Source organism: Trachypithecus francoisi, unplaced genomic scaffold (assembly GCF_009764315.1).
Source record: "Trachypithecus francoisi isolate TF-2019V2 unplaced genomic scaffold, Tfra_2.0 Lachesis_group16, whole genome shotgun sequence".
NCBI classification, from domain to species: domain Eukaryota; kingdom Metazoa; phylum Chordata; class Mammalia; order Primates; family Cercopithecidae; genus Trachypithecus; species Trachypithecus francoisi.
The window spans coordinates 12,940,410-12,967,215 of NW_022681461.1; the positions used below are offsets into that span (position 1 = coordinate 12,940,410).

General features: G+C 42.0%; 1 protein-coding gene across 7 annotated transcripts in view; it reads right to left on the bottom strand.

The window, feature by feature from the left end:
- NTRK2 (neurotrophic receptor tyrosine kinase 2) overlaps positions 1-10,126 on the bottom strand; it is a 368,100-nt gene extending 357,974 nt beyond the window's left edge. For 3 of the 7 annotated variants that reach the window (XM_033236932.1, XM_033236935.1, XM_033236936.1), the window contains exons 1-4: positions 9,709-10,126; positions 9,074-9,191; positions 8,590-8,795; positions 7,518-8,101 (exon numbers count right to left, since the gene is read on the bottom strand). In XM_033236932.1, coding sequence (XP_033092823.1) covers positions 7,518-7,729 — 212 coding nt within the window. In that variant the 5' untranslated portion in view covers positions 7,730-8,101; positions 8,590-8,795; positions 9,074-9,191; positions 9,709-10,126. The remainder of the gene's footprint in view (positions 1-7,517; positions 8,102-8,589; positions 8,796-9,073; positions 9,192-9,708) is intronic. The other 4 variants (XM_033236933.1, XM_033236937.1, XM_033236934.1 and 1 more) reach the window with 3 other exon arrangements.
- Between the last annotated feature and the right edge of the window lie 16,680 nt (positions 10,127-26,806).

Genomic DNA, 26,806 nt, shown 5'->3' on the forward strand with positions numbered 1-26,806 from the left:
GGACTCTGGGGTACATGAAGTAGAAACAACTCTTGTTACAAAGATTAGCGTCGAGAAGATTCTTTCTTTTTAAATTGCACTACACTGCAGAGGTTGAAACCAAAATTCCAATACCTTTCAGTTTCGTTTACATTGTTCATTTATGTTGAGAAGAGATCAAAGAACCAGAAGAGAGACACAGTGGGTCTCTGAGTGACCAGGTCAGCTAACAGGGTCAATGCACTAACACTCAAGTACTTCTCACAAAGAAGACAGCCCAACCAGGTCCTGGCCAAGAGAAATCCAGAATGATAAAAACAAAACTAAAACAGTGGTTTAGGGAAGTACATTCTCAATTATTCAGAAAAGTGTACAACTCAAGATAATTAAGTTGAACAAATTACACATAACAGAGTTTTATACACAGATTTATGTATTAATAAAAACACGGTACACGCATACAACATTATGGTGTGTGTCTATGTATGTGTGTGTAGACAATTCTTGGGATATGAATATTACAGGAAAGGATGGGATGCTAAGTAGCAATTTGTCCTTATTTGACATAAAAAAGGAACTCTAAGTGGTGTGTGATTATTAACAGTTTTATTTTGTACAAGAAGATGCCATATTACCAAAGGAAACCAAACCGTTTATCTCTTCACAATATATATCAGACTGCCCAGGAGCTGAACAGGAGAAGAGGATGGGGGGTGGGGCAGAGAGAAGATGAAGCACCAGCCCACCTCCTTTGCACTGCATAACATTTAACCTGTGAACATGAGTTCAAGTCTCTAGACCTCTCCTAGGCTCTCGAGGTCAAATTTGGGCAACAAGGTTGGAGGAGACAGAGTCCTAAGTGAGACATTAGATAGGATCCTATCCCTAATTATGCTCTGCTTTACCAAGGGGCCCAGGCTAGCTAATAAACCTGACAGCCCCTCAGAGGCTGCCAAAACCTCCCCACCTTCTTAAGAGTGAGGCTGTAAACCTAAATAAGCGGATGTCTGTAAAGGGCCCTTCACGTCCCATGGGAGTAAACCTTCATGCAACCAAAAATATCTCTCAGAAGGGTGCTTTTCCTGGAAAGGTCTCAGAGCAGAACATGAACAAATATAAAATGGTAGCTGGATGAGTTTTGGACAGGAGCCAATAATCCTGAAGTTTGCTCACTGGCTCAGTCACTGAGACTGGTCATCAATCTTGAGGCACTGAGAAGTCAGGGAGAAGAAAGAAGTCGGGGAAGAATAAGTACTCTCTTGCCACAGGTCTTTCAGGGGAGCTAACACAGACCTCGTGGAAAGGGCTGTGGGTTTCTCCACTTACATAAGCACCCCCGACTGTGGCAAAGACTCCAGGGGCAACAGCCTTCCTTTCACTCTGTCTGCTCTGCCCCTCCTCCAACCCCAATCTGCAAAGATGGCCCAGCAGGCACAAGGTTAGCATACCTCATTGCTGCCAACTCATGAAGGCTTTTCTTTGAAGCTCAATTTTTGTGTATGAATTGCCTGAAGAAGAGGAACACTTGAAATTTAACACACACACACACACACACACACACACAGAGTAAGCTAAACAGAAAATATATTTCTTCCTATATGAAGATAAGATGATTGCTTTCAGATCAGTAGCTCATGCAATTTTTAATTATTTGGTCTCTCACAGAGATGAGTTTGCACAGACTTAGTCATGTTAACCTTGTCTCCCCATTTATGGTGGTTCTATTAGGTTGGTGCAAAAGTAATGGCAAAAAGCACAATTACTTTTGCACCAACCTAATAAAATGGTGAGCCAGAATTAGGCAGTCAGTTTGAGAACACAGAACAGAGGGGAGGCACCCTAAAGCAAAGGCCCCCCAGCATTCATTTGGATGCTAAGAGAAAGAGCTGCTAGTTTCCACCATGCTGTTAATGAGTCGACCTTGGGCGACTTTCTTCACTGCCCTTGATTTTTGCAAAGAAGAGGCTGAAGCAAATCATTTCTAAAGCCCTTTCTCTTTCTAAGGTTCCGATTCTAAGTGACCCATCTGAACACTGACCCTGTAGCCTTAGACTCATTAGACCAGCACTTACATGCCACTAGCCTTGTTACCAGCTCACATTTAAAAAGACATGGTCTGAGGGAGTTCAGAGCAGACACTGAAAACATTTCCACGTAACACTCTGACACCAAAGGTCTTCAAATTCACATACCACGAGACCCAGAGCACCTTGCATCGCCCCCTTCCTTCACAGCTGATGTATACACTTCCTTATCTCCATGACCGAGGCTTCAGGAAACTTCAGAGCCTGGAGAAACTTGTCTGAGCATCAAATCCAAAGCCCTTGGTTTACACGTGACAAGCTGAGGCCCAGAAACATTAAAAAGCTGCTTCAAGATCAGGTAACTGGGTAGTGACTGGGTAGTGGTGACATTGGGATGCAGTTTCCAGGTCTCCTGACTCCAGCTTTCCATGATATGCTTTTTTATTTTTATTTTTTGAAACACATAAAGAATAAACTTGGTATCTACACATTATTTTTCTTTGCAAGATTTTTATAACTTTGGGCACATTCACTCATCCATCTCCCAGATCAATATTTATGACTTCCCAGTCCTTTGGGCACCCCAGAGAGCAAAGTTAAGTGGTGAGAAGGCACCCAGTTATATGGGACCTTTACTTTTCTAATGGAGATTGATCAGCAATTGAATGTGAGCTAAAATTATCAGGCCACAGTGGAGCTCAGATCTTTGCCATTTGAGGCCTGAGGTGGGATTTGTTTTAAAATAGCTCAACCAAGTAGACTATAAAAATGATTGATCAACTATAAATAATCCAAGATTCAGGGCTTTTTTTTCTTCCCTCTTTCTCTCTCCCTCTCTCTCTCTCACAAACACACATCAAACAAGTAAAAACTTTGCCACGCCTCAACAGTCTCTCCCCCAAATCCTCCCATTGATTACAGGCATCAGGAGCGACTAAAAACTGGCCTGGTTCCAAGGGGCAGGTCTTTCATGTCACATCCTACCCTATAGCTTCTGAACCTACAAGAAACTCTCTAGAGAAGTGGTAAAGTTAGCCAGAGGGATAACGCCAGTTTATGGTATTCAATAATGGTTTGATAATGTTTTTTCCCTAAGATGAGCAATGGGTTAACACTGGATTCACTTGCTTAATACTCAAGGCAAAAAAAAAAAAAAAAAAAAAGAAGAAGAAGAAAGGAAAAGAGAAAAGAAATTCAATTCCCCTTCCCCAGCTAAACAAAAACTCTAGTTTTTATACTCCTATGACCTAGATACAGTCAAAGAGATCATACAGAATATTCCTAGTGAGAAAGAGACCTCAAGTCTCAGCTGTTCAGCCAACTCTTCAGCTTAGAAAACATCTTTATAAGGGAATATTGAAACAGACACAAACAGAGGTTTATGGGATAGAAACAGTGAGAGACCTTAAACAGACCTAAACTCGACACTAGGGAGCTGGGACCACAATGCTTCAACTTCCCATTACTTGCTTGTAATAACACACAACCCAGGCTCTTCTCTTAACTCCAGCGTTCTGAATTCCCATAAGGAAATATCACTTTTCAGAGAAGAAAAAAATCAAACCCATTTTCCTGTATAGTAAATAATGGGTGATGGAAGGGGAGGTGGAAGAAAGTAGGGTCAAAAGGGTCACAAGGCTTTTCCATTGGTCTACCCAGGGTAACGGAAGTGTCCATGTTGCAGAGATTGAAGGTATGAAACTAAAAAGACTCCATACGGTTGTGCCAAGCTGATGTCTGTAAATACCTACACTATGAAGACAGCATGTTCTCAACTCCAGCTTGCAAGTTGTATTAAATAATGAATGATGTAAATTAGACTGCCTTATTTATTAACAAGTCTAGTGTGGCTTATGCAACCAAGCTCCAAATTTAAATACATGGCTCTTAAATGCATAGAAGCCACAATCCAAAGTTCTAAAATGCCCAATGGAGAGCCTGAGAAGTAAACATCAGAGTAATAAAAACTGATGCCTTTCACTGAATCTTTTTGAATGCCAGGATTTTTTTAAGTACAATTAATTGCAATGGCAAAGCTTACTAAAGTAAGAGGGCCAAAATCAATGTATTAATGACACAACATCACAGCTGCTCAACCAGGCCAACAATAAATTGCACACAGAGTTTGTGATAGGAGAAGCTTCAAATTCTATTTAGGTTGTGCTAAGAGGAAAAATATAAGGCTTGTCTCAAATATTACCCCCAAATCAGAGAATACCACTGAAGAAACTCAAAAAAAATCCATGTTGGTCTTCATTAAGCATGTGCAACATAAAAATGCATGCCCTTCCACAAAAACATGGATATACAGAACACTACTGAACTGTAAGATGGTAAATTTTAGGTTATGTATTTTTTTTTTTTTACCACAGCTAAAAAAATGCGTGACTTCTTTTGACTGTGCCTTTTACCACTTGGTTGAAACAGAACTTGTCCTTTGCAATGCACTTTGGCACTTAATACAACTGGGATTTAAACGGCCAGTTACATAATTCCAACAACAGGCTTCACTCTTGAATTCCATTGCATGTGACATTGGTACTGTGTTTAAATTCAGTTTAATACTACTGTGGTATAACCATTTCCAAATAACAGGAGCTGCCACTTAGCAGTGTGATGCAGAGCAGGTGTTATACATACCTATAGATATTGATCTGGTTATGTCACATTAGTGAGCAAAAAATATAAAACAGGTACTGTGATGGGAAGATTTTTAATAAAATAGGTTTAATGACTCTGAGGACAAAATGTCAGCTTAGCTTAAAGTATGCATGTAAAAACAATAACACAAAAAGATCCTACCTCTTAATCTATACATTTTTTAAATGTTCCGCTACTTGTGTTCTCAGAATCCTAAGGGCAGGATGGTTTAATATATAGATGCTAAAAGAGACACCATTTTTGAATGATGTGGTAAACTGTTGTTTCAGCAAGTTGTGTGTTGTTAATCACAGTTTATTCGATACATTATTTCTATTTTTAAAAAAATAGGAGCATGTAACTTCAGCTACATGCCGTTAAACCAGAACTTTACGACAGGTTATTTTAGGAATACCACTGGGCCTAATATCAAAGTTTTAAAATATGTATAATTTGGTTCCAACTGTAGCTGGTATCCACTGGCCAAGAATTTAAAAGTTGTTCAAGCAAATATTAACATGTAAGAAAAAGAACACAGATTGTGTCATATAAGGATGAGATGAAACAAGCGCATCCACCGATGTCATTTTGAGGTCAAAAAAGCAGAATTCAAAATAATTATATGAGTACTTTCCAAATAAGTACTGCAATATGAGTTACAGATAAAGGCACTGGGGCACAAACTGGCTGGGCTCACATGAAGCTGAGATAGAGCAGAGAAACATACTTTGTCTCAGGACTCACATCTACCCAGCCAGACTACTATTACTAACGTAATTCCCTGTTCTCAACACTTAGCCCTATATACCTCCCCACTCCCACAACCCCAAGAGGTTTTCAAATCAAAAGGGAAAAAAATTAAAGTAGAAATTAGAAGTGCCACGATTGAATGAATAACTATGACACACGTTTTAGTAAATATTTTAAAAATAGACTTTAGAAAAGCTGAAAATAGGAATCTGCCATCAGATATAAAAGAAGCAACAACAATTGTGAAGACAGATATAAGAAAGCTCTGCTGAAATCAATTGATTTCATATACATTAGATAGCTAAGATCAGGAAGGTCTGAAATAATAATTTTTTAGATTCAAAGATAGTTTTATTTCCTTTGTCTCAGATCATAGCCTTAAAAATTATCAAAGAGAAAAACAGTTAAAGTGAAAATGATCAGCCCTATCTTATTTCTCTCTTCATTATATGCATCTATCACCTAAAACAGAATTTCAAAAGCACCACCGCCACACACACAACAATATCTAACTGTGTAAGACACTCCCCATGATCTCAAAACAGTCAGAAGCACTCTGAATGCCATACGGCCTCCTCCATCTAAACACGGACACCCCATCTCATGAAAACGATTCCGACAAAAGGCCACAAACTTTGGACCAACCTGGTAAGCCTCAACCAGCCCAGTCCAAGACCACCACAGTTGGGGCCCTATCCACCCTTGCTCTCTGCTCTTGCTCCTGTTCTCCTTGCCAAAAAGATAAAGATCCTAGCACCCTGGACTCAGTCCGATAGTTGGCTGCTCCCAACATGTCTCAGCTATGCTAGGCTTGAACATTCCCCTCTGCTCTGCTGTCATTTCCTTTTGCCTGAGGCTTACACCATGAGCATCAGCAGCAGAACAGGCAATAGAGACTAGGAAGGTCTCTTACTTACAGTAAAAAACAGGTTATCTTGGTCAACTACGTTGGCGGAAACATGGTTGCATGTTTTCTGTGGAAGGAAAAATGCATGCGCACTCGACAACCGGAAGGCCACAGCCCAAGCCCCACTTTAGGGCTGCCTATCTCAGTATCAAACACAGTAAGGAAAACTGGAAGAAACTTTGCCTTACAATCTTGCACGTATATAAATAAAATCTCGTCTTAATGAGATGTGTGGAATGACAGCATCCTTAAGGAAAAAATAACAATAACAGCCCAGTAGAGGTGACACAGGAATGCTAGCGAAAGGACTGACAAGTTCTTGCTTGGTAATGTGTTTGTCACAAAGCATCAGAAAAGGAGAAAAGAAATACACAATTCTGTTTCTTCAAGCCACAACAAGCTCAAACATTTCCAGGGATACAGGGGTCCAATGCTTAAGCCAGCATTCATCAGAGTTCTACCCACTACTTTATCATCCAGCCTAGTCCTGGGAAATTATTCAATGGGCAATTAAGAGTTATAATCCAAGTGGTCTCAAAATCATATCTCTGGGAAGTCAAGTCCAAATTAAATCAAACCAGGCTTTTAGGCTTCCAACGATCACATTTTTTCTTTTGAGCGAGTGCATTTCAACACTCAGAACTTCTCCTCTTACAGATCATTTTCAAGGCCATCTCTGGATGCCATCATCTTAAGCAAAATCTGATATATAAAATGAAAAGGGAAAGTGGTTAACTCAAACCTCAAAAAAGATGTTAAGGGAGAGACTGTCACTTCCTTCAACAGATTCGGGAAAGTTAATTATTTTAACCTCTTTTCTAGTGAATATTAATGGAACTTCTAACACAACATACACACAGCACTTTATGAAACAAAAATGCCCAAAACTAAGTTAGTGCATACGGAAAGCCTAAAGCACACCCAGCAGAGCTCTGAAATATAAAAAGCATAGTGAGTTCCTTCCCACGAGGAATACATATATAATCGGCATATGTATATCTATATTTAAAACTTATTCTAAAGTGTCACACTTCTCCTGCACTAGCAGTCCCAAGCCAGTGAAACACACAGGTAACTGACAGATGACCCTGTCCTGCATCTCTTGTCTCTGACTTCTCCCCACTCTTGAGACAGCATTCACTTCCAGGACCTACCCATCTGGCCAGCCCGGGCCCTAGGGGCAAGGAGAAAAAAGAGGAAAAGCTCCAGGAACTCACATTTCGGTGATGTTCTCAGGATCTACACTGTTAGCTTCCAACCTTGGAAATGCCACGATGCCAGGAGAAGGGTCGCTGCACCAGATCCGAGAGGCACTGCATTTGCAGGACGTGGGACAAGCGAGAGCGGCCCTCCAGAAACCCACAACCAGCCAGCAGAAGCCCCAGAGCCGCGCCATGGCGGGTCCATGCCACCTTATCCAGGACGACATCCCTAGCAGCCAGTGCCAGCCCGAGTGCGTGTCCCCGCGCTGCACCGGCCGGTTTCCCCGACCTGTGCGGGGAGGCCTTCCCCGCGCTTGCGGCTCTCTTGACTCCTCGGTGCTTGCTGCGGGCGCGCCGAGTCCAGCGTATCACAGGCTGAGCTGGTCCGGAGCGGAGCGTATTCCGGCAGGCGGCGGGGTTCACAGTGACCCCGGCATCGCGAACCGCTTTACAGGGGGGCGCTACCGCCGCTCGGAGCTCCGCCGCGGCCGTAGCTGCATGGCCCGGCGCGCCGGGCACCGACCGGCGGCGCTCCCGGGACTCTCTGGGGCGCAGGCTCCTTGTTAGACGCGAATGGGGGTCCGGTATGCACCTCGAGGCTGAGGACAAACAGACACGCGTAAGACTGAGTGTAGGACCCCCAACACCACTAATTGGAGCACTCTCCCTCTGCGCTCGCGTCATCCCCACCCCGATCCCAGCCGGGAGACTGTGGATGGATGAGTGCCCAGCTCCGGCCCAGGAATCAACTTGCCCCGCGATGGCACGGACGCCGCTGGAGCCACCAGTGTGCCCATTCTCTCTTCGAGCCTGAGGCCAAGGGAGGGGAGGTAGGGAAAGGGTCCCCGAGACAGGATTCCATGGTACAGGCCGGGCGAAGGACCCTTTAAAGGGGAATGCGGAGACTGCCGGCAGCTTTGGCTCCGCGACGGGGCCCCCGAATGATGCTGCAGAATCCGCCACGGCCGCTGGGTGCCGGTGGCGCGGGCAGGTGGCGCGGCACGTCCCACCTGGGGAGTAGCCGAGGCCGCCCCATGGGGAGACAGGGAGGGCCGAGGCGACCGAGGGCACTGTCTGCGCTGCTCACCCGGGCTCCGGCGCCTCACGCCCGCCGGCGGCGCCTGGGTCCAGGATCCTGCCGCCGGGGACTGAGCGCGTAGAGCGCGAGCGAAGCAGCCAGCGAGGCTCCTGCTCCAACCCAATTCCGGGAGCCGCCGCCGCCGCCTCTGCTACTGCTGGCGAAGTGACGTGAGGGCTGACGCAGAGCAGGGGCAGAAACTCCAGAAAATTAGTCTGAAATCCAAAAACACACACGCGCTCATACACACACAAACCCATAACACCCTCCAGACAAAAGCACCAGGGAGGGGAGGGGAATCTGGGGGCGAGCAGGGAGGAGGGAGGCATCAGTGCCACTGGCCAGAAGCAGACAGCAGCAGCATGTGGGAGTGCACACACGCGCGCACACACGCACGCACACACGCACACATCCTGGCCGTGTAGACACGCGCGCGCGTGCCTCTGTGTGTGTGTGTGTGTGTGTGTGTGTGTGTGAATTTACATCCAGGTACCTCTAAGATGAACCGTTCCTCCGACGCCTCCTGGTCCCTAATTCACACCACAGTCTCTTCTACAATCGCGGTAGAGGCTGGCTCCCTTTTTGAAATGGAAACCGTGCTTGGTTCAGCTCTGAAAAATGCGCTGATTCTTATTATAGGAATCCTCCCTCCCTTCTCCCTCCCCGCGTTCTCCTTTCCCACCCTGCCTAAAAGGGAGGGCAAGCTATCCTAAAAATAAATAAATGTTGTAAACACCAAAACGTGTTCTGCATTGGTAACCAAGGATCACCGCCCCCATTCCGGGCCACCTATTTGGGGATCGGTGGTTTTGGAGGGGCTTCCTGTTGGTGCTTTTGCAGAGGGAAGGGAGTCTCCAAACACAATTCTAGCTCTCTAAGTGGGTCTTTTTCCTGCCGTTTTCTGCCATCACACGCCCGGGAAATAGAGACATGTGAGGGGAAGGGAGCGCGCCTGATGCGTATTCTAAAGGCTCGGTGGCCACCCTGGCCTGTCCGATGTGTGGCGCCGCGTCATTTTCTCTCATCCTTTAACCTGTCGGGATGTAGCCATTCCCAGATCGTAGCTTCACTCCCCGCGATGCCCACCCCCACGCAGGGCATCCCCAAGCCCTTGCTCCCCTGCCGTACCTTGCGCGTGTTCATGTGTGCGCGGGTGTGCGCGAACGCGTGCCCTGCGCCCGCGCTGCCCGGAGCACGATATGCATCCAGCTACGAAGAAGCCAGGCGCGGGCAGAGCCTCAGGGTCTCACTAGGGACAAATTAGGCGATCCGGGAGGGTCGGGTGACAAACCGTAACTGTTCTGCGGGCGCAGTTAAATGACGGCTGCGGGGCATTCGCAAGCCTTGTCTGAGAATCCGTCTTCCCTTTTGCGGCTCGGAATCTGTTTTTCCGCAGTCATTTAAAAGAGAACTGGGAAAATGCACCGCAGTGCCTGACACTTCCGAGGGCTCTGGTGCCCCCGCGCGGGGAGAGAGCGCCCGGCACGCTCCGGAGCACCAGCCCACGGCCACGGTCGCGGCGGGCACAGCGCTGGGGGCGCGCTCTGGCGCCAGATGCGCAACCAGCGGCGCCCGACGCCTGCGCGTCCCTGCCGGGCCAGTGAGCGGCTTGCCTGGCCTCGCCGAGGTCCGGCCCGGGGAAAAAGGCGGCCAATCCTCCGCTCCAGCGAGAGCAATGGGTTGGAGTCTCGTTCAAAATATATTAACAGTCACTGATCTACCCGCAGAGGCTGGGGATGGGAAGGATCGAGAAACCGAACGTTAGAGTGAATGCTCCGATCTAGGCCAAGCATTAAATATTACGAAGGGAACGTAAAACATCTAGTGGAGCTTTTTTCTACAGATCCTGGGCGCTGAGTGTTACCGTGGGAATTCTTGGACGGCACCCAAAAATCTTGTTGCAGGTCCCGAAGGCAAGGCTAGCAGGTCTGTCTCACCACTGTCACTCGGCTGTAACACACTTTGAGTAGTGAACGGCCAGGCTGAAGTTTACTCCTCAGCAGGGCCTCTCTCGATTTTCTGCTAGGTGAGGACGTGCCAAGGAAGAGAAGCAAGGGCAAAAATGACCTGGTCTCAGACGCACGTAAAACTCCTCCTGTCTTGTCAGTGCCCCTTAAGTGGAGAAGCCCCTGAGGAACGTTTGGGGAAGGAAGGAGTGTGTGTGTAATCACCCACATCTCTCTCACACTCCCATACTCTCAGCCCATTTTTCTAACAAACGGCCCATTTGCGCCCTAGTAGTGGCTGCAGCATGTCAATGGTATGGAGAATAGGCAGTTTTACGGTGGTTTGTACACCACAAGATTCCAATTATGTTGGAATATTTGTAGAATTTCTATTAGAGTAAATATATGCTACTATTATAGTTGGATTCTAAATATATTCCACTAACTGTCTCCCACTTAAAATTAGGATTTGTGGTCCTACTTCTAATCACCCTACTTCTGCTCTACTATTTCAACCATAGCAGTCTGTCTTTTGGACAGATAATTTACTTATCATATATATATTTTAAATTTCTCCCAGCAGAATGTACACTCCATGAAGGCAAGGATTTTTATCTATTTTGTTCATTGATATATCTCAAGGACATAGTAGGTGTTAAAATATATGTGTATTTTTAATGAATAAATAAAATACAATAAAGTTGAGATCTTACTTTCTTAACCTCTAATTCTGCAAGAACCTGGATTATTCCCCCAGACACGCTCCTTCTCACCTTCAAAATTTCAAATCTTCCTTGTGTTTCGAGTGCTCATAGCACTGCTTAAAACCTTGCCTTACTTTCTGTCTCATTTAGTAGCAAGATATGCTTCAGCACCGGGCCAGAGAGGGCCTCCCACTTATTCATGCTGTTAACTCAACACCTCCAAGGACAGTGTCTAGAACACATTGGCAATCAGTAGTTATTTCTTAACTGATAGAATTGTGGATGTATCTCGATTTTAAGACCTATAAGATATGTCCCAGAGATCACTTCAAGGATTCTCAGATCACGACTTTGTAAGAGATGATGAACATTTTTCAGATGAACAACATAGAGATGATTTTTTTCCAGATCCCTTCAATGCAGGCATAGAAACAAAGTGTTGCAGGCTCCTACCTGCACTGAACCATGATGTACCTAGAGCAATGTTTCTCAAACTCTTTTGACCATGATCCACAATAAGAAATGCCTTTTATATCACAACCCAATGAACACATACATAAAGGCATACACTAACAAAAAAGAAGTGTCACAATACAAAACTTCCTTATGCTTAGTACATAGAATAAACTAATATATCCTCTTCTACACCATTTCATTCTTGAATGCATGTAATACCTCAATACATTGATTTTAACATCCAATACTGAGTTGTAAAAAAGTAAGTAAGAATACTGCCACCTTCTGATTAAAATGGAGTAATAGGGAATAGATTTGTTCTCTCAATCATATGAACAATACACTGAACAAAATATATTAAAGTTAAGACAGTGGATATAAGACAATGAAGGTCATCATTCAGAGAGAAGGAACCCAGGCAGAGTACAACTACCTAAGTTGAGGAGACTAGCTCAAGAGAAATCAAGGAGAGTAGCATTCACAAGACAGAGTAGCAAAGAGAAGAGTATTGCACAGAAAGAGCTATGGACATCTGCAGAGGGTTCCTCTCAAGTATTCAGCATAGTGCTGACAGACACATGCAGGTGATAAAGCTACCTGAGGCCAGAGAAAGAAGTACTGAAAAGATTAAAGAGTACAGAGTTAAAATCAAAAAGAAAATGTAAAACACTATGTATCAGAGTTTGTGTGATACCACTAAAGCAGTTTTTAGAGGGAATTTTATAGCACTAAATTCCTGTATCGGGAAAGAAGAAAGATCTCTAACCAGTGACCTCAGCTTCCACGTTAAGAAATGAGAGGGAAAAAGAACAAATTAAACACAAGGTAAACAGAAGAGAGGAAATAATACAGAGCAGAGTGGAAAATAATAAAATAGAAAATATAAAACCAATAGAGAAAATTAATGAAATCAAGAGCTGGTTCTTTGTGAAGATGAATAAAAAGAGCTAGTCCAACTGATCAGAAATAAAAAAGAGAAAACACAAAGGACCAATAACAGTAATGAGAGCAATTAAAACACTGAATATTTTACAGATATTAAAGAAATACTATGGATATATTGTGAACAACTTAATGCAAATACATTTAACAACTTAAATGTAATGAACATATTCTATGAGAGATACAAAGCCAACAAAACTCACTATAGAAGAAATAGAGTACCTAAATAATCCTATATCTATTGTAGAACTTGAATGTGTGGTTAAAAACTTTCCACAAAGAAAACTCCACTCCCAGATGGCTTCATTGGTGAATTCTACAAAACAATTAAGGAAAAATAATACCAATTTTATACATACTCTTCTAGAAAAATGAAGCAGAAGAAATACTTTCCAATTCATTTTATGAGGCCAACATAACCTTGATACTGATATACAAAAACATTACAAGAAAAGAAAACAACAGTTCCTATGAATGTAAGTGCTAACATTCTAAGCAAAATTTCAGTAAATTGTTTTAACAATACATCACACATCCAAAAACATCATGAGTAAGTGGAGTTTGTCTCATGAATCCAAGTTGATCTCATGGAGGCAGAGGGAGAATGAGGGTTACCAGAGTCTAGAAAGTGTAGTGGGGGTAAGGGAATGTTTTTCCAAAAAGCAGTTATAAGACAAGGAAATCCACTTTCACCATTTCTACTCAATATTGCATTGGAGATTTTAGCTAGTGCAATAAATCAAAAAAAGAGAAATAAAAATTCAGGTTGGAAAAGAAGAATTAGACTGTTTTTCTTAAAACATACAACATTGACTCCTGTATAGAAAATGTAATAGAATCTATGAAAAAGCTACTCATACTAATAAATGAATTATCAAGTTTGCATGATACAAGATAAGTATTTACAAATCAGATATATTTCTATATGCTAGCAACAATCATGAATTACCTTTTTGAAAACTATGAATTACAATAGCCAATCAAAAATATAAAATACTTAGGATTAAAGCACAGTCCATAAATAGAAAAATATAGATACACTGGATTTTATAAAAATTAACAATTTCTGCTTTTCAACATATACCACTAATAGAATGAAAAAAATGCCACAAAATGTAAGAAATATCTGAAAATCAGGTATTTGATAAAGACATATCAGAGCATATAAAGAACTCTCAAACCTCAACAATAATAAAAAAAAAAAAACATTTTAAAAGTGTGTAAATGTGTTGAACATATACTTTACCAAAGAAAATATGCAGTTGGCATGTAAGCACATGAAAAAATGCTCAACATCATTAGTCACTGAGGAAATGCAAATTAAAACCACAATGAGATAGCTACACACTAATTGGAATGCCTAAAATTTTAAAAAACTGACCATATCAAGTGTTGACCAGAATATGGAGCAACTGGAACTCTCATACACTACTACTGGGAGTGTAAAATTGTATGGCCACTTTGGAAAAGTATTAGTTTTTTGAAATGTTAAAACGTATACTTACCAGGTGATCCAACCATTCTACATCTATATATTCACCTAAAAGAAAGAAAAGCATATGTCCATACAAAGACTTGAACATGAGTGTTTATAGCAGCTTTATCTTTATATGTAAAAACTGTAATAATCCAAATATTCATTGACAGGTGAATGAATACACAAAGTGTGGCATACCCAAACAACAGAATGTGACTCAGCAATGAAAAGTAATGAACCACACTTGCAGTCATATGGATGAATCTCAAAATAATTATGCTAAGCGAAAACGTCAGATAAAAAGGAGTATATGTATGATCCCGTTTTCATAAAACTCAAGAAAATGCAAATAAATAGATTGTGACAGAAAGTAACTCAGTGACTGCTGGTGAGGAAAGAAAGGAGGGGGCAAGGAGGAGCCAGAGGGAGCAATGACAAACGACACAAGGAAACTTTATGATGACGGATGGATTGTGGTGATGGTTTCAATCTGATCAATTTGCATGCTTAAATGTTTAGCTTATTAGCAATTATACCTCCATAAAGTTGTTTTTAAAAACAAAAAAGAAATGCTGATCTAGATCCTCCAATCGTCAACTTCTTGTTCTGCTGGAGTTCCTTTAGAACCTCCAATTTTAGGATGCTATTATAAAGTCTGGAGGTTTTTTAAATATACTCAGATTCTGTAATGTTCTAGTTTTAGAGGTACCTACTCTGTTATTTCTTTTACATTTTGAAAAAGTCTGGGGAAACAATAATTTAATAAATAGAAGACACAGTGGCCCATACCTAAAAATGGGACCTGAATGTCCATTAAGAGTGGAACAATTCAATAAATTATAATACAGTCACGTGTCCCATTATGATGTTTCCATCAACAATGGACTGCATATACCATGGTGAGCCCATAAGATTATAATGGAGCTGAAAAATTTCTATCTCCTAGTGACACTGTAGCCATTTTAATACTGTAGTGCAAGGGATTACTCTCCTGTTTGTGGTAACACCGGCATAAACAAACTGCACTGTCATTTGTGAAAAGTATAGTATGTAAAATTGTGTATAATACATCTATAATTGTTGATAATGATAATAAATGACTATGTTACTGGTTTATGTATTTACTATACTTTAGCTTTTGTTGTTATTTTATAGTGTACTCCTTCTAATTTTTTTGGTTTGTTTTTTGTTTTTTGTTCATTTGTTTTTTGTTTTTTGAGACGGAGTCTCTCTCTGTTGCCCAGGCTGGAGTGCAGTGGCTCATCTCGGCTCACTGCAACCTCCGCCTCCCGGGTTCAAGTGATTCCCCTGCCTCAGCCTCCCGAATAGCTGGGATTACAGGCGCGTGCTACCACACCTGGCTAATTTTTTGTATTTTTAGTAGAGACAGGGTTTCACCATGTTAGCTAGGATGGTCTCGATCTCCTGATCTCATGACCTGCCCGCCTTGGCCTCCCAAAGTGCTGGGATTATAGGCATGAGTCACTGTGCTTAGCCCCTTCTACTTATTAAAAAAAAAAGTCAACTGTAAAACAGTCTCAGGCAGGCCCTTCAGGAAGTATTCCAGCAGAAAGCATTGTTATCATCAGAGATGACATGAATGTAATTGCCCCTGAAGATCTTCCAGTGGGACAAGATGTGGAATGGAAGGCAGTGATATTGATGATCTTGACCCTCTCTAGGTTGAGGCTAATGTAGGTGTTTGTGTGTTAGTTTTTAACAAAAAAGTTTTAAAAGTTTAGAAAACTATACATTTTAAAAGTAGGAAAAAAAGCTTATAGAATAAGAATATAAAGAGAGAAAATATTTTTGTATAGCCATACAAAAAATGTCTTTGTGTTTTAAGCTAAGTGTTATTACAAAAGAGTCAAAAAGTTAAAAAATTAGAAAATGTATAAAGTAAAATAGAGTAAGCTAAGGTTAATATATTATTGTAGAAAAATGTTTTATAAATGTAATGTAGCCTAAGTGTACAGTGTTTATAGGGTCTATAGTGGCACACAGTAATGTCTTAGGCCTTCATATCCATTCATCACTCACTCACTGTCTCACCCAGAACAACTTCCAGTCCTGCAAGCTCTGTTCATGGTAAATGCCCTTTACAGGTGTACCATTTTTTATTTTTATACTCTATTTTTACTGCACCTTTTCTATGCTTAGATACACACTTACAATTGTGTTATAATTACTTATTATATTCAGTACAGCAACATAGTGTACAGGTTTGTAGCCTGGAAACAATAAGCCATAACATATAGTTGAGGTGTGTAGTAGGCTCTACCACCTAAGTTTGTGTAGGTGTACTCTGTGATGCTCACACAATGACAAAATCACCTGACACGTTCCCATTATTAAGTGAATACATATCTGTACTTCTATTCTTTACACCAGTATATACCTAATTAAAAATGAGTTTTATAGGGCCGTGTGCAGTGGCTCACACCTGTAGTCTTAGCACCTTGGGAGGCCAAGGTGGGCGGATCACCTGGCCAGCATGGTGAAACCCAGTCTCTACTAAAAATACAAAAATTAGCTAGCTTGGTGGCAGGTGCCTGTAATCCCAGCTACTTGGGAGGTTGAGGCAGGAGAATCACCTGAAACTGGAAGTGGAGGTTGCAGTGAGCCGAGATCGCACCACTGCACTCCAGCCTGGGCAACAAGAGCAAAACTCTGTCTCAACAACAACAAAAACAAAAAGAGTTTTATATAGATTGACTTGGAGGTATATCCACAATATATTAATAATGCATCTTACATGATAATATGTAGTCTGAGCCTGCAAAAAAAAGCCAGTATTTGTGAATATGTTTTGTTTGTTTGTCTATGGAGAAAAACAGAGAAGTATTTACACCAAATCACAGCATTAGTAATCTAGAGGAAACAGAGAGGTAGTTTGGGGTAAGAGGAGAAAAGACCAGGAAACTTGTGAATGGTTATTTGGAACTTACAGCCTCCTTACCCATACCCTGCCTAATTTTCCTCTTTGCGTTGCCTCTTCCCCTTCAGATCCAGTGTTATCCTATTTCTAGAGTTCCTCCCATCAGTGGAAGGAACTAAATCTACAAGCATGTTTACAATCCAAATAATGTTCATCACCAGACACTTCATTTTCCCAAGAATGTCTGTATTTTAGTAGAGGACACTGGGAAAAAGATGTAATCCGAAGGAATTTCAGGTACCACGGCAACCATAAAAGAGGGAGTATTTGAGGATGGAGGACTCAACACAGGTCTCATGGAACCAAAGGCTGATATTCATGATTAGCACCACGCATGCTCCCTCTCACCCCAACATCCTCTTCTGAAGTTTACACAGTTTCCTATTGTTTTCTACCCAACATCCTCCAACTCTGAGTAAAGGTCTCACTTTTCCTACCTCTGCCTAAGATGATCTGTGAACTGTATGCTACCTGGTCACTCTGAACCACAGCCAAACCCAAGATTTCATCCCACTTCCTTTCTTCTCTGTATCCAAATCTTCCACTTTGTACTTTTAGTCATACACAGCACATACCAAGTCAACACAGACTTATAAAGTTTTTATGAACACCTAAAAGGAAGAGCATATGGAGAAAATTCAGCAGAACCTCAGAAAACTGTTGTCACGGGCATGTGGGTGATCCTTAAATCTAAGTTGCGGGCCATCCATCTGACGAGGTTTCATGGTCAGCTCTGGATTATTAGTTCATGTTGGCCGTCTGTATCAATACCCATACCTGCTCACGTGTTTCCTGTTTTGTCAAGGTTTAACTATTATGGCTTAATTCATTAATTAAATTTAATTACTTAATCCTGTTAATCATGCCACAGTCCCAGTGTCCATTCTCCCATTCTTCACTTGAGTAATAGAACACTTGATCATACCCAGTCAATGACTATATTTCCCAACTTGTTTTGAAGTAAAGGTGTGGCCATTTGACTAAGTTTTTACCAGAGAATTTAAGTAGAAGTGATGTATGCAATTTCAACATTATTTCTCTGGAAGAAAGTTGTTTCTTTCCATTTCTTCTTCTCTTTCCTTTCTGCAGACTGGGAAGTCTATTACAGTACCATGTCACAAAAGAACTTAAGTTGTTACAAATAAATTTACTTATGCTTCAATGAACAATTATAGTATGATGTTTCAGTGCTACTCTGCCTATATTGTGACAGTCAACTGTTCCCAGTTCAACCCAAATGACAATCACAATTCATGCAAAGAACAGTTTTATGGCCATGCCCTTTTTAACTACATGGTGCCACGTAGTTAAAGACCCACAAGCATTATATTATATCAGACCTCTGCAGGTGATTAACCAAATTGTTGCAGGCAAGCCCCAAATTGGGAATTGGCCCAGAAAAGTTCTGGGCTTCACTCAGGAAAGAATTCAAGAATGGGTTGGTGGTAGAAGAAAACAGCTTTACTGAGGCGGTAATGTTACAGTTCCATGACTGCTCCTGCAGAACAGGGTTATCCCAAAAGCAGTCTGTGTGAGTGTAACAGCTCAGGGGCAGGTCTACAGTAACATTTATACTCATTGTAATTAGATGCAAATTAAGGGGAAGATTATGCAGACATTTCTAAAAAAGAGTGGTAACTTTTGGTGTTGGGTGTCAGGTCGTTGCCATGGAAATGGGTGGTAACTTCTGAGTGTTGCCATAACAATGGTAAACTGACATGGCACTGGTGGATGTGTCTTATGGAGAGGCTCTTTGGCCTCTTCCTTATTTCAGCTAGTACTCAATCTGACCTGGAGTTTGAATCCTCACCTCTGGAGCCAAGTTCCATCTCCTACTTCAAAATATTCTTCCAACTGGGGTAGCAACCCATTACTAAGTCAATTTAGTGGCTTGTTATTAGGATATTTCTAAAGGAATAGACTAGACAATGCTAGAATAGGAAACAGCAAAGGTATAAAGGCAATATTGTTTCATGAAACTTTATTATAGGTTGTACTGGATTCCGTGGTAAATGTATTTCTTATTGTGGTTCACAGTCAAGTTTGAAATCAACTGGCTGAGCACAATATTTCAACCATTTGCAGGAATCTCCTGTACAAGGAGATACAATTCCTAGTCCCGGCTTCAACACTTCCACAACTTTCCTTAATCAGGATATTAGAAATAAGCACTCTAGAGATTATTACTGAAGTTAGCTATAACTATCATCATCTCTTTTATTGCTGTATTCTCTTATTTGTCATTGTGTCTAGCAGAATATTGTGTATGGAGCTCAATACATATTGGTTGAATTAAAGTTAATCTTAGCTGAGCATGGTGGCTCATGCCTGTAATTCCAGCACTTTGGGAGGCCGAGGCAGGTGGATCACAAGGTCAAGAGATTGAGACCATCCTGGTCAATATGGTGAAACCCCATCTCTACTAAAAATACAAAAATTAGCCGGGCGTGGTGGCTAGCGCCTGTAACCCCAGCTACTCGGGAGGCTGAGGCAAGAGAATCACTTGAACCTGGGAGGCGGAGGTTGCAGTGAGCCAAGATCATGCCACTACACTCCAGCCTAGCCACAGACCAACACTCTGTCTCAAATAAAATAAAATAAAATAAGTTAATCTCATCTTTGTACACCATTAATTGAAAGTTCCATTTTATGGTAAGCCTAAATCTGTCTCTCTAATAATGCTCCTCCATTGATGCTAGTTTTAACCTCTAAGGGGAAAAGTGGAGAAAATGGAAACCTTTCTTCAAGTCTGCCATCCAACATTTTAGCTGTTCCTCCTGTATTTTTTTCACCTGCAGGTCTAGTATGTTTGCCTTTCATGCTTCTATTTAAGTCAGAATATTTAACATGACAGGTCCAGACACTCAACTAAAGACATTGCCTATGCTGACATTTATTTCTTAGCTAATTAATTCATCCTTACATAGAATGTGACTGTCTAACCAGCTAAGAATCCATCAAACTGAATTCTATAATTATGTCTTTCTTAACCCTTAGCCTGAGCCATCTATGCACCACATACCCAATTACATAAAGAGCAAACTGGTATTACCCATTAATGTTTTGTTTTCATTTTGCTTTGTTTGTAATCATTCTGAAGTTCATCTTTGGTGCCAACTTCAGATCTCATTCTGACCTGGTGTCAACCTACCACCCACATTTCAGCTTTTTAAACCTGTAACTCCATTTCTTCCTTTGGTTCTTTTTGATCCTTACGCCTTGTTTCTCTAATACCAGCTTCTCCAAATGATGTATCTCAACTGCCTTTTCAGGACCTAGTGTACTGGGTTGTCTTGGATAGGAATTCCCCTTTGTAGTTTAGGCCTGTGAAACCCAGTCACAATCCATCTGGTTTATTTTGCACCCACTCCCTGTCCAGTGATGGGGAAAGATTGGACAAGATAGCCTAGAAAGAGAAAGAGTAGGCTAGGCAAGTGGAGGCGATCTGAGAAAACAGAATGAACAGTAATTTAGGTGTATTCTGGATCCCAAATTTGCTCCTTCTTGGAAAATGGAGACAAATTCTCTTTCCTTCTTCCATGTACCATCTTTCTCCAGTATTTCTGACAGTTTATCCTTAGTCATATAAGCAAATCCGCTAATAACCTTTATCATTTTTGCAACCATTTAAATAAGCTCATGATATCTCTTATGTGGTCTCCCTCAACTAAGATGTCAACTTCTTGTGAACCACATTATCTCTACCATTTCTAATGGAAAAATCCTTTTCCTCACCAGAAAAAAAGACACAGAGTAAGAGGTAGAAAATACTGCTTTGTCTCTATCATCTGTTCATGTCTTACCATCTGCCCAAGCTCTGGTCTTGTCATTTCATCCTTCTTAATCTAAGCCTGGTTCAAATCGTCCTTTTTTTCCTTTCCTTTTCTTTTTTTTTATTTTTGTTTGTTTGTTTTTTTTGTTTTTTTGAGACGGAATTTTGCTCTTGTCACTCAGGCTGCAGTGCAACGGTGCGAGCTCGGCTCACTGAAACCTCTGCCTCCCGGGTTTAAGCGATTCTCCTGCCTCAGCCTCCCGAGTAGCCGGGATTACAGCTAATTTTTTGTATTTTTAGTAGAGATGGGGTTTCACCATGTTGGCCAGGCTGGTCTTGAGCTCCTAACCTCAGGTGATCCACCTGCCTCGGCCTCCCAAAGTTGTGGGATTACCATTGCCCAGCCCAAACAGTCCTTTTCTGTTGCTCTCTATTTTTTATTTCACAACAACTTTCACACATTCTGTACATCAGTCCTTCTGCCACTATTGTCACAGTTTTGTGCTGCCCTATTGTATTCAAAATTTGGCTATATACCCACCTTCCATCTTCTTCCACACCAAAATCTACAGTGTAGTTAAGTAGAGTCTCATTTCTTCCTCATGAGGATCATTCATGCCTGCGCTGTCAGGATTTTATGTTTTAGGACTTCCTTTCTCTCTCAAATCATTATTATTTTCTAGAGTCATTCAGTCAAAGGATTTTATCTACTTTTCCTCAAAAAAAAAAATGCAATCTGTCTCTTGAAGTCTAGAATGCATAAAAGTCTTCTTAGGGTCCCATATTTAGACAGTTTAATCTCCAGCGCCACAGCCAGATCAGTCTTGGTCTGGTGTAGGTGTCCCTACCCTCATCACCCACCAAGTCTCAGGCACCCCTGTAATATCCAAGTGACATTTTGTGAGTCCAAGGTAATGCTATCATCAGTGACTGAAGTGAAAAAGGACCAAGGAGGCAAAATCAGGCTTCGTCAGTTGCCTGCCACTTCTTTCCAATTGGAAATGTTCTTTCTGATGCTCAAACGTTGTGCTGTGCTTGGTTTTAATAAGGAAATTGTTCATTCCTGTTCCATGTTCTCTCTTCCAAAGTTGTCTAGGACCAAGGGGGCAAAATCAGGCTTCGTCGGTTGCCTGCCACTTCTTTCCAATTGGAAATGTTCTTTCTGATGCTCAAACGTTGTGCTGTGCTTGGTTTTAATAAGGAATTTTTCATTCCTGTTCCATGTTCTCTCTTCCAAAGTTGTGATTTCAACTGAAAGAAATGGAGAACACCTGCGTCGGCAACCTATATTCCTAAGTTCTTCCATTTCCATAACAAAGTAAAGGTTAAGCGACTTGAATAAAGAGATCTTCCAGCCCCAAATACAGGATCTTAAACCAGTAGGAAATTTCTTTCTTTCTCATGTCACAGTTCCGAGTAGATGCATATTCCAGGAAAGACCCGTGGCTCTGCTAGATGGCATAATCTGTAGTTCCAGGCTCCAGCTGTCTTATTCCTCTATCATTTTCTAAGGGTTTGTCCTCATCTACATGGTCAAAGTAGACTTTCCCATCTGCAGAAAGGAAAGAGGAGAGGAAATGGAAAGAAATTACTTCCTTCTGAGGAAATGATGTGGAAGTTGAAAACATCAAAACCGCTTACATTCTCTGGTAAAAACTTAGGCAAATAAGCACACATTTACTTCAAAGTAAAGGTTGGGAAATACAGTTGCTAACTGGGTGTGACCAAGTGTTCTGAGAAATTTGAATTGGGAAGTTCAATTATTCAAAAGAAGAGGCCAAGCTGGTGTAATCCCAGCCCTTTGGGAAACCAAAGCCCTTGAATCACCTGAGGCCAGGAGATAGAGACCAGCCTGGCCAACATGGTGAAATCCCATCTCTACTAAAAATACAAAAAATTAGCTGGGCATGGTGGTGCACACCTGTAATCCCAGCTATTCAAGAGGCTGGGGCAGGAGAATCGCTTGACCCTGGGAGGCAGAGGTGGCAGTGAGCTGAGATCACGCCACTGCACTCCAGCCTGGGCAAAAAGAGTGAAATTCTGTCTCAAAAAAAAAAAAAAAAAGGAGAAGAATAAAGGGAGAACGATGGACACTGAAGCTGTGAGACAATTCATGGCTTTAATTAATTCATTAAACCATTAATTAAACCATTATTTCCTAACTAGAACTTCAAATTCAATGAGACCGTCTAGATTTTTCCTGACTGCATCAGCTTTGGGTTAAACAACATTTAATGGACAAGTCAAAGGTGACATCCTAATATCTTCTCTTGCTGTCCTTGGGGCAAGACACAAGGTCATTCTGCTATATTGCTTACTGCAGCTAAGTCCAAACTCATCCTTTTACACAGAACTTTATTAATGAATATATGCATAGTATTATGAATAGCAAACTCTACTGGCTTAATTTTTATTTCTAAGGACAGTTCCTAATTTTGGCCATTATTCTAAAAAATAATCTATAGGGCACATTACTTGTTTATATTTGTTCTGTCCTGTAGCTTTAACTGAAGCTTTCTTTTTTAGCAAAAAAAAAAAAAAAAAAAAAATAGAGTGAGCATTCTTGCACTTGAAACACAGCTCTAGCCTCCATCGTACCAAAGGGACCATTTTGGCAATATAGTCTCACCTTTGCTGTGGAAATCATGAAGCATACGTTTCAGTCAGCACTATGCCACTTTGTAGCTTATGGTTTTTTTCTGGGCAAATCATTTTCATGTCCTAAGCCTCAGGTCTCCCTGTCAATAAAATGAGTATGGCAGTTTCAAAATATGACTGCTAATTCTTTGACACCACTCCCATTGAGAAATGGACTCGGACATTTGATTGGGGGGCGGAGCAAGATGGCCGAATAGGAACAGCTCCAGTCTTCAACTCCCAGCGCGAGCGACACAGAAGACCGGTGATTTCTGCATTTTCAACTGAGGTACTGGGGGCATCTCTCTAGGGAGGGCCGGACAATCGGTGCTGGTCAGCTGCTGCAGCCTGACCAGCGTGAGCTGAAGCAGGGCGAGGCATCGCCTCACCTGGAAGCGCAAGGGGGAAGAAAATCCCTTTTCCTAGCGAGGGGAACTGAGACACACAACACCTGGAAAATCGGGTAACTCCCACCCCAATACTGCGCTTTAAGGAAACAGGCACACCAGGAGAATATATCCCATACCTGGCCGGGAGGGTCCCACGCCCACGGAGCCTCCCTCACTGCTAACACAGCCGTCTGCGGCGATCTATCCGCAAGGCAGCAGCGAGGCTGGGGGAGGGGCGCCCGCCATTGCTGAGGCTTAAGTAGGTAAACAAAGCCGCTGGGAAGCTCGAACTGGGTGGAGCTCACAGCAGCTCAAGGAAGCCTGCCTGTCTCTGTAGACTCTACCTCTGCGGACAGCGCACAGCTGCAGTCCATTAGGGGAAAGAGCGGGGCCGTGGCAGACGCGAACGACTCTGTCTGACAGCTTTGGGGAGAGCCGTGGATCTCCTAACGCGGAGGTTGAGATCTGAGAACGGACAGACTGCCTGCTCAGGTGGGTCCCTGACCCCTGAGTAGCCTAGCTGGGAGACATCCCCCACTAGGGGCAGTCTGACACCCCACACCTCACAGGGTGGAGTCACCCCTGAGAGGAAACTTCCAAAAAAGAATCAGACAGGTACACTCGCTGTTCAGCAATATTCTATCTTCGGCAACCTCTGCTGCTGACACCCAGGCAAACAGGGTCTGGAGTGGACCTCAAGCAATCTCCAACAGACCAACAGACAGTCCTTCTGACTGTCAGAAGGAAAACTATCAAACAGGAAGGACACCTATACCAAAACCCCATCAGTACGTCACCATCATCAAAGACCAGAGACAGATAAAACCACAAAGATGGGGAAGAAGCAGGGCAGAAAAGCTGGAAATTCAAAAAATAAGAGCGCATCTCCTCCTGCAAAGGAGCGCAGCCCATCGCCAGCAACGGATCAAAGCTGGTCAGAGAATGACTTTGACGAGATGAGAGAAGAAGGCTTCAGTCCATCAAACCTCTCAGAGCTAAAGGAGGAATTACGTACCCAGCGCAAAGAAACTAAAAATCTTGAAAAAAAGTGGAAGAATTGACAGCTAGACTAATTAATGCAGAGAAGATCATAAACGAAATGACAGAGATGAAAACCATGACACGAGAAATACGTGACAAATGCACAAGCTTCAGTAACCGACTCGATCAACTGGAAGAAAGAGTATCAGCGATTGAGGATCAAATGAATGAAATGAAGCGAGAAGAGAAAACCAAAAGAAAAAAGAAGAAAAAGAAATGAACAAAGCCTGCAAGAAGTATGGGATTATGTAAAAAGACCAAATCTACGTCTGATTGGGGTGCCTGAAAATGAGGGGGAAAATGGAACCAAGTTGGAAAACACTCTTCAGGATATCATCCAGGAGAACTTCCCCAACCTAGTAGGGCAGGCCAACATTCAAATTCAGGAAATACAGAGAACGCCACAAAGATACTCCTCCAGAAGAGCAACTCCAAGACACATAATTGCCAGATTCACCAAAGTTGAAATGAAGGAAAAAATCTTAAGGGCAGCCAGAGAGAAAGGTCGGGTTACCCACAAAGGGAAGCCCATCAGAATAACAGCAGACCTCTCGGCAGAAACTCTACAAGCCAGAAGAGAGTGGGGGCCAATATTCAACGTTCTTAAAGAAAAGAATTTTCAACCCAGAATTTCATATCCAGCCAAACTAAGCTTCATCAGTGAAGGAGAAATAAAATCCTTTACAGATAAGCAAATGCTTAGAGATTTTGTCACCACCAGGCCTGCCTTACAAGAGACCCTGAAGGAAGCCCTAAACATGGAAAGGAACAACCGGTACCAGCCATTGCAAAAACATGCCAAAATGTAAAGACCATCGAGGCTAGGAAGAAATGCATCAACTAACGAGCAAAATAACCAGTTAATATCATAATGACAGGATCAAGTTCACACATAACAATATTAACCTTAAATGTCAATGGACTAAATGCTCCAATTAAAAGACACAGACTGGCAAACTGGATAAAGAGTCAAGACCCATCAGTCTGCTGTATTCAGGAGACCCATCTCACATGCAGAGACATACATAGGCTCAAAATAAAGGGATGGAGGAAGATCTACCAAGCAAATGGAGAACAAAAAAAAGCAGGGGTTGCAATCCTAGTCTCTGATAAAACAGACTTTAAACCATCAAAGATCAAAAGAGACAAAGAAGGCCATTACATAATGGTAAAGGGATCAATTCAACAGGAAGAGCTAACTCTCCTAAATATCTATGCACCCAATACAGGAGCACCCAGATTCATAAAGCAAGTCCTTAGAGACCTACAAAGAGACTTAGACTCCCATACAATAATAATGGGAGACTTCAACACTCCACTGTCAACATTAGACAGATCAACGAGACAGAAAGTTAACAAGGATATCCAGGAATTGAACTCATCTCTGCACCAAGCGGACCTAATAGACATCTATAGAACTCTCCACCCCAAATCAACAGAATATACATTCTTCTCAGCACCACATCGCACTTATTCAAAATTGACCACATAATTGGAAGTAAAGCACTCCTCAGCAAATGTACAAGAACAGAAATTATAACAAACTGTCTCTCAGACCACAGTGCAATCAAACTAGAACTCAGGACCAAGAAACTCAATCAAAACCGCTCAACTACATGGAAACTGAACAACCTGCTCCTGAATGACTACTGGGTACATAACGAAATGAAAGCAGAAATAAAGATGTTCTTTGAAACCAATGAGAACAAAGATACAACATACCAGAATCTCTGGGACACATTTAAAGCAGTGTGTAGAGGGAAATTATAGCACTAAATGCCCACAAGAGAAAGCAGGAGAGATCTAAAATTGACACTCTAACATCACAATTAAAAGAACTAGAGAGGCAAGAGCAAACACATTCAAAAGCTAGCAGAAGGCAAGAAATAACTAAGATCAGAGCAGAACTGAAGGAGATAGAGAC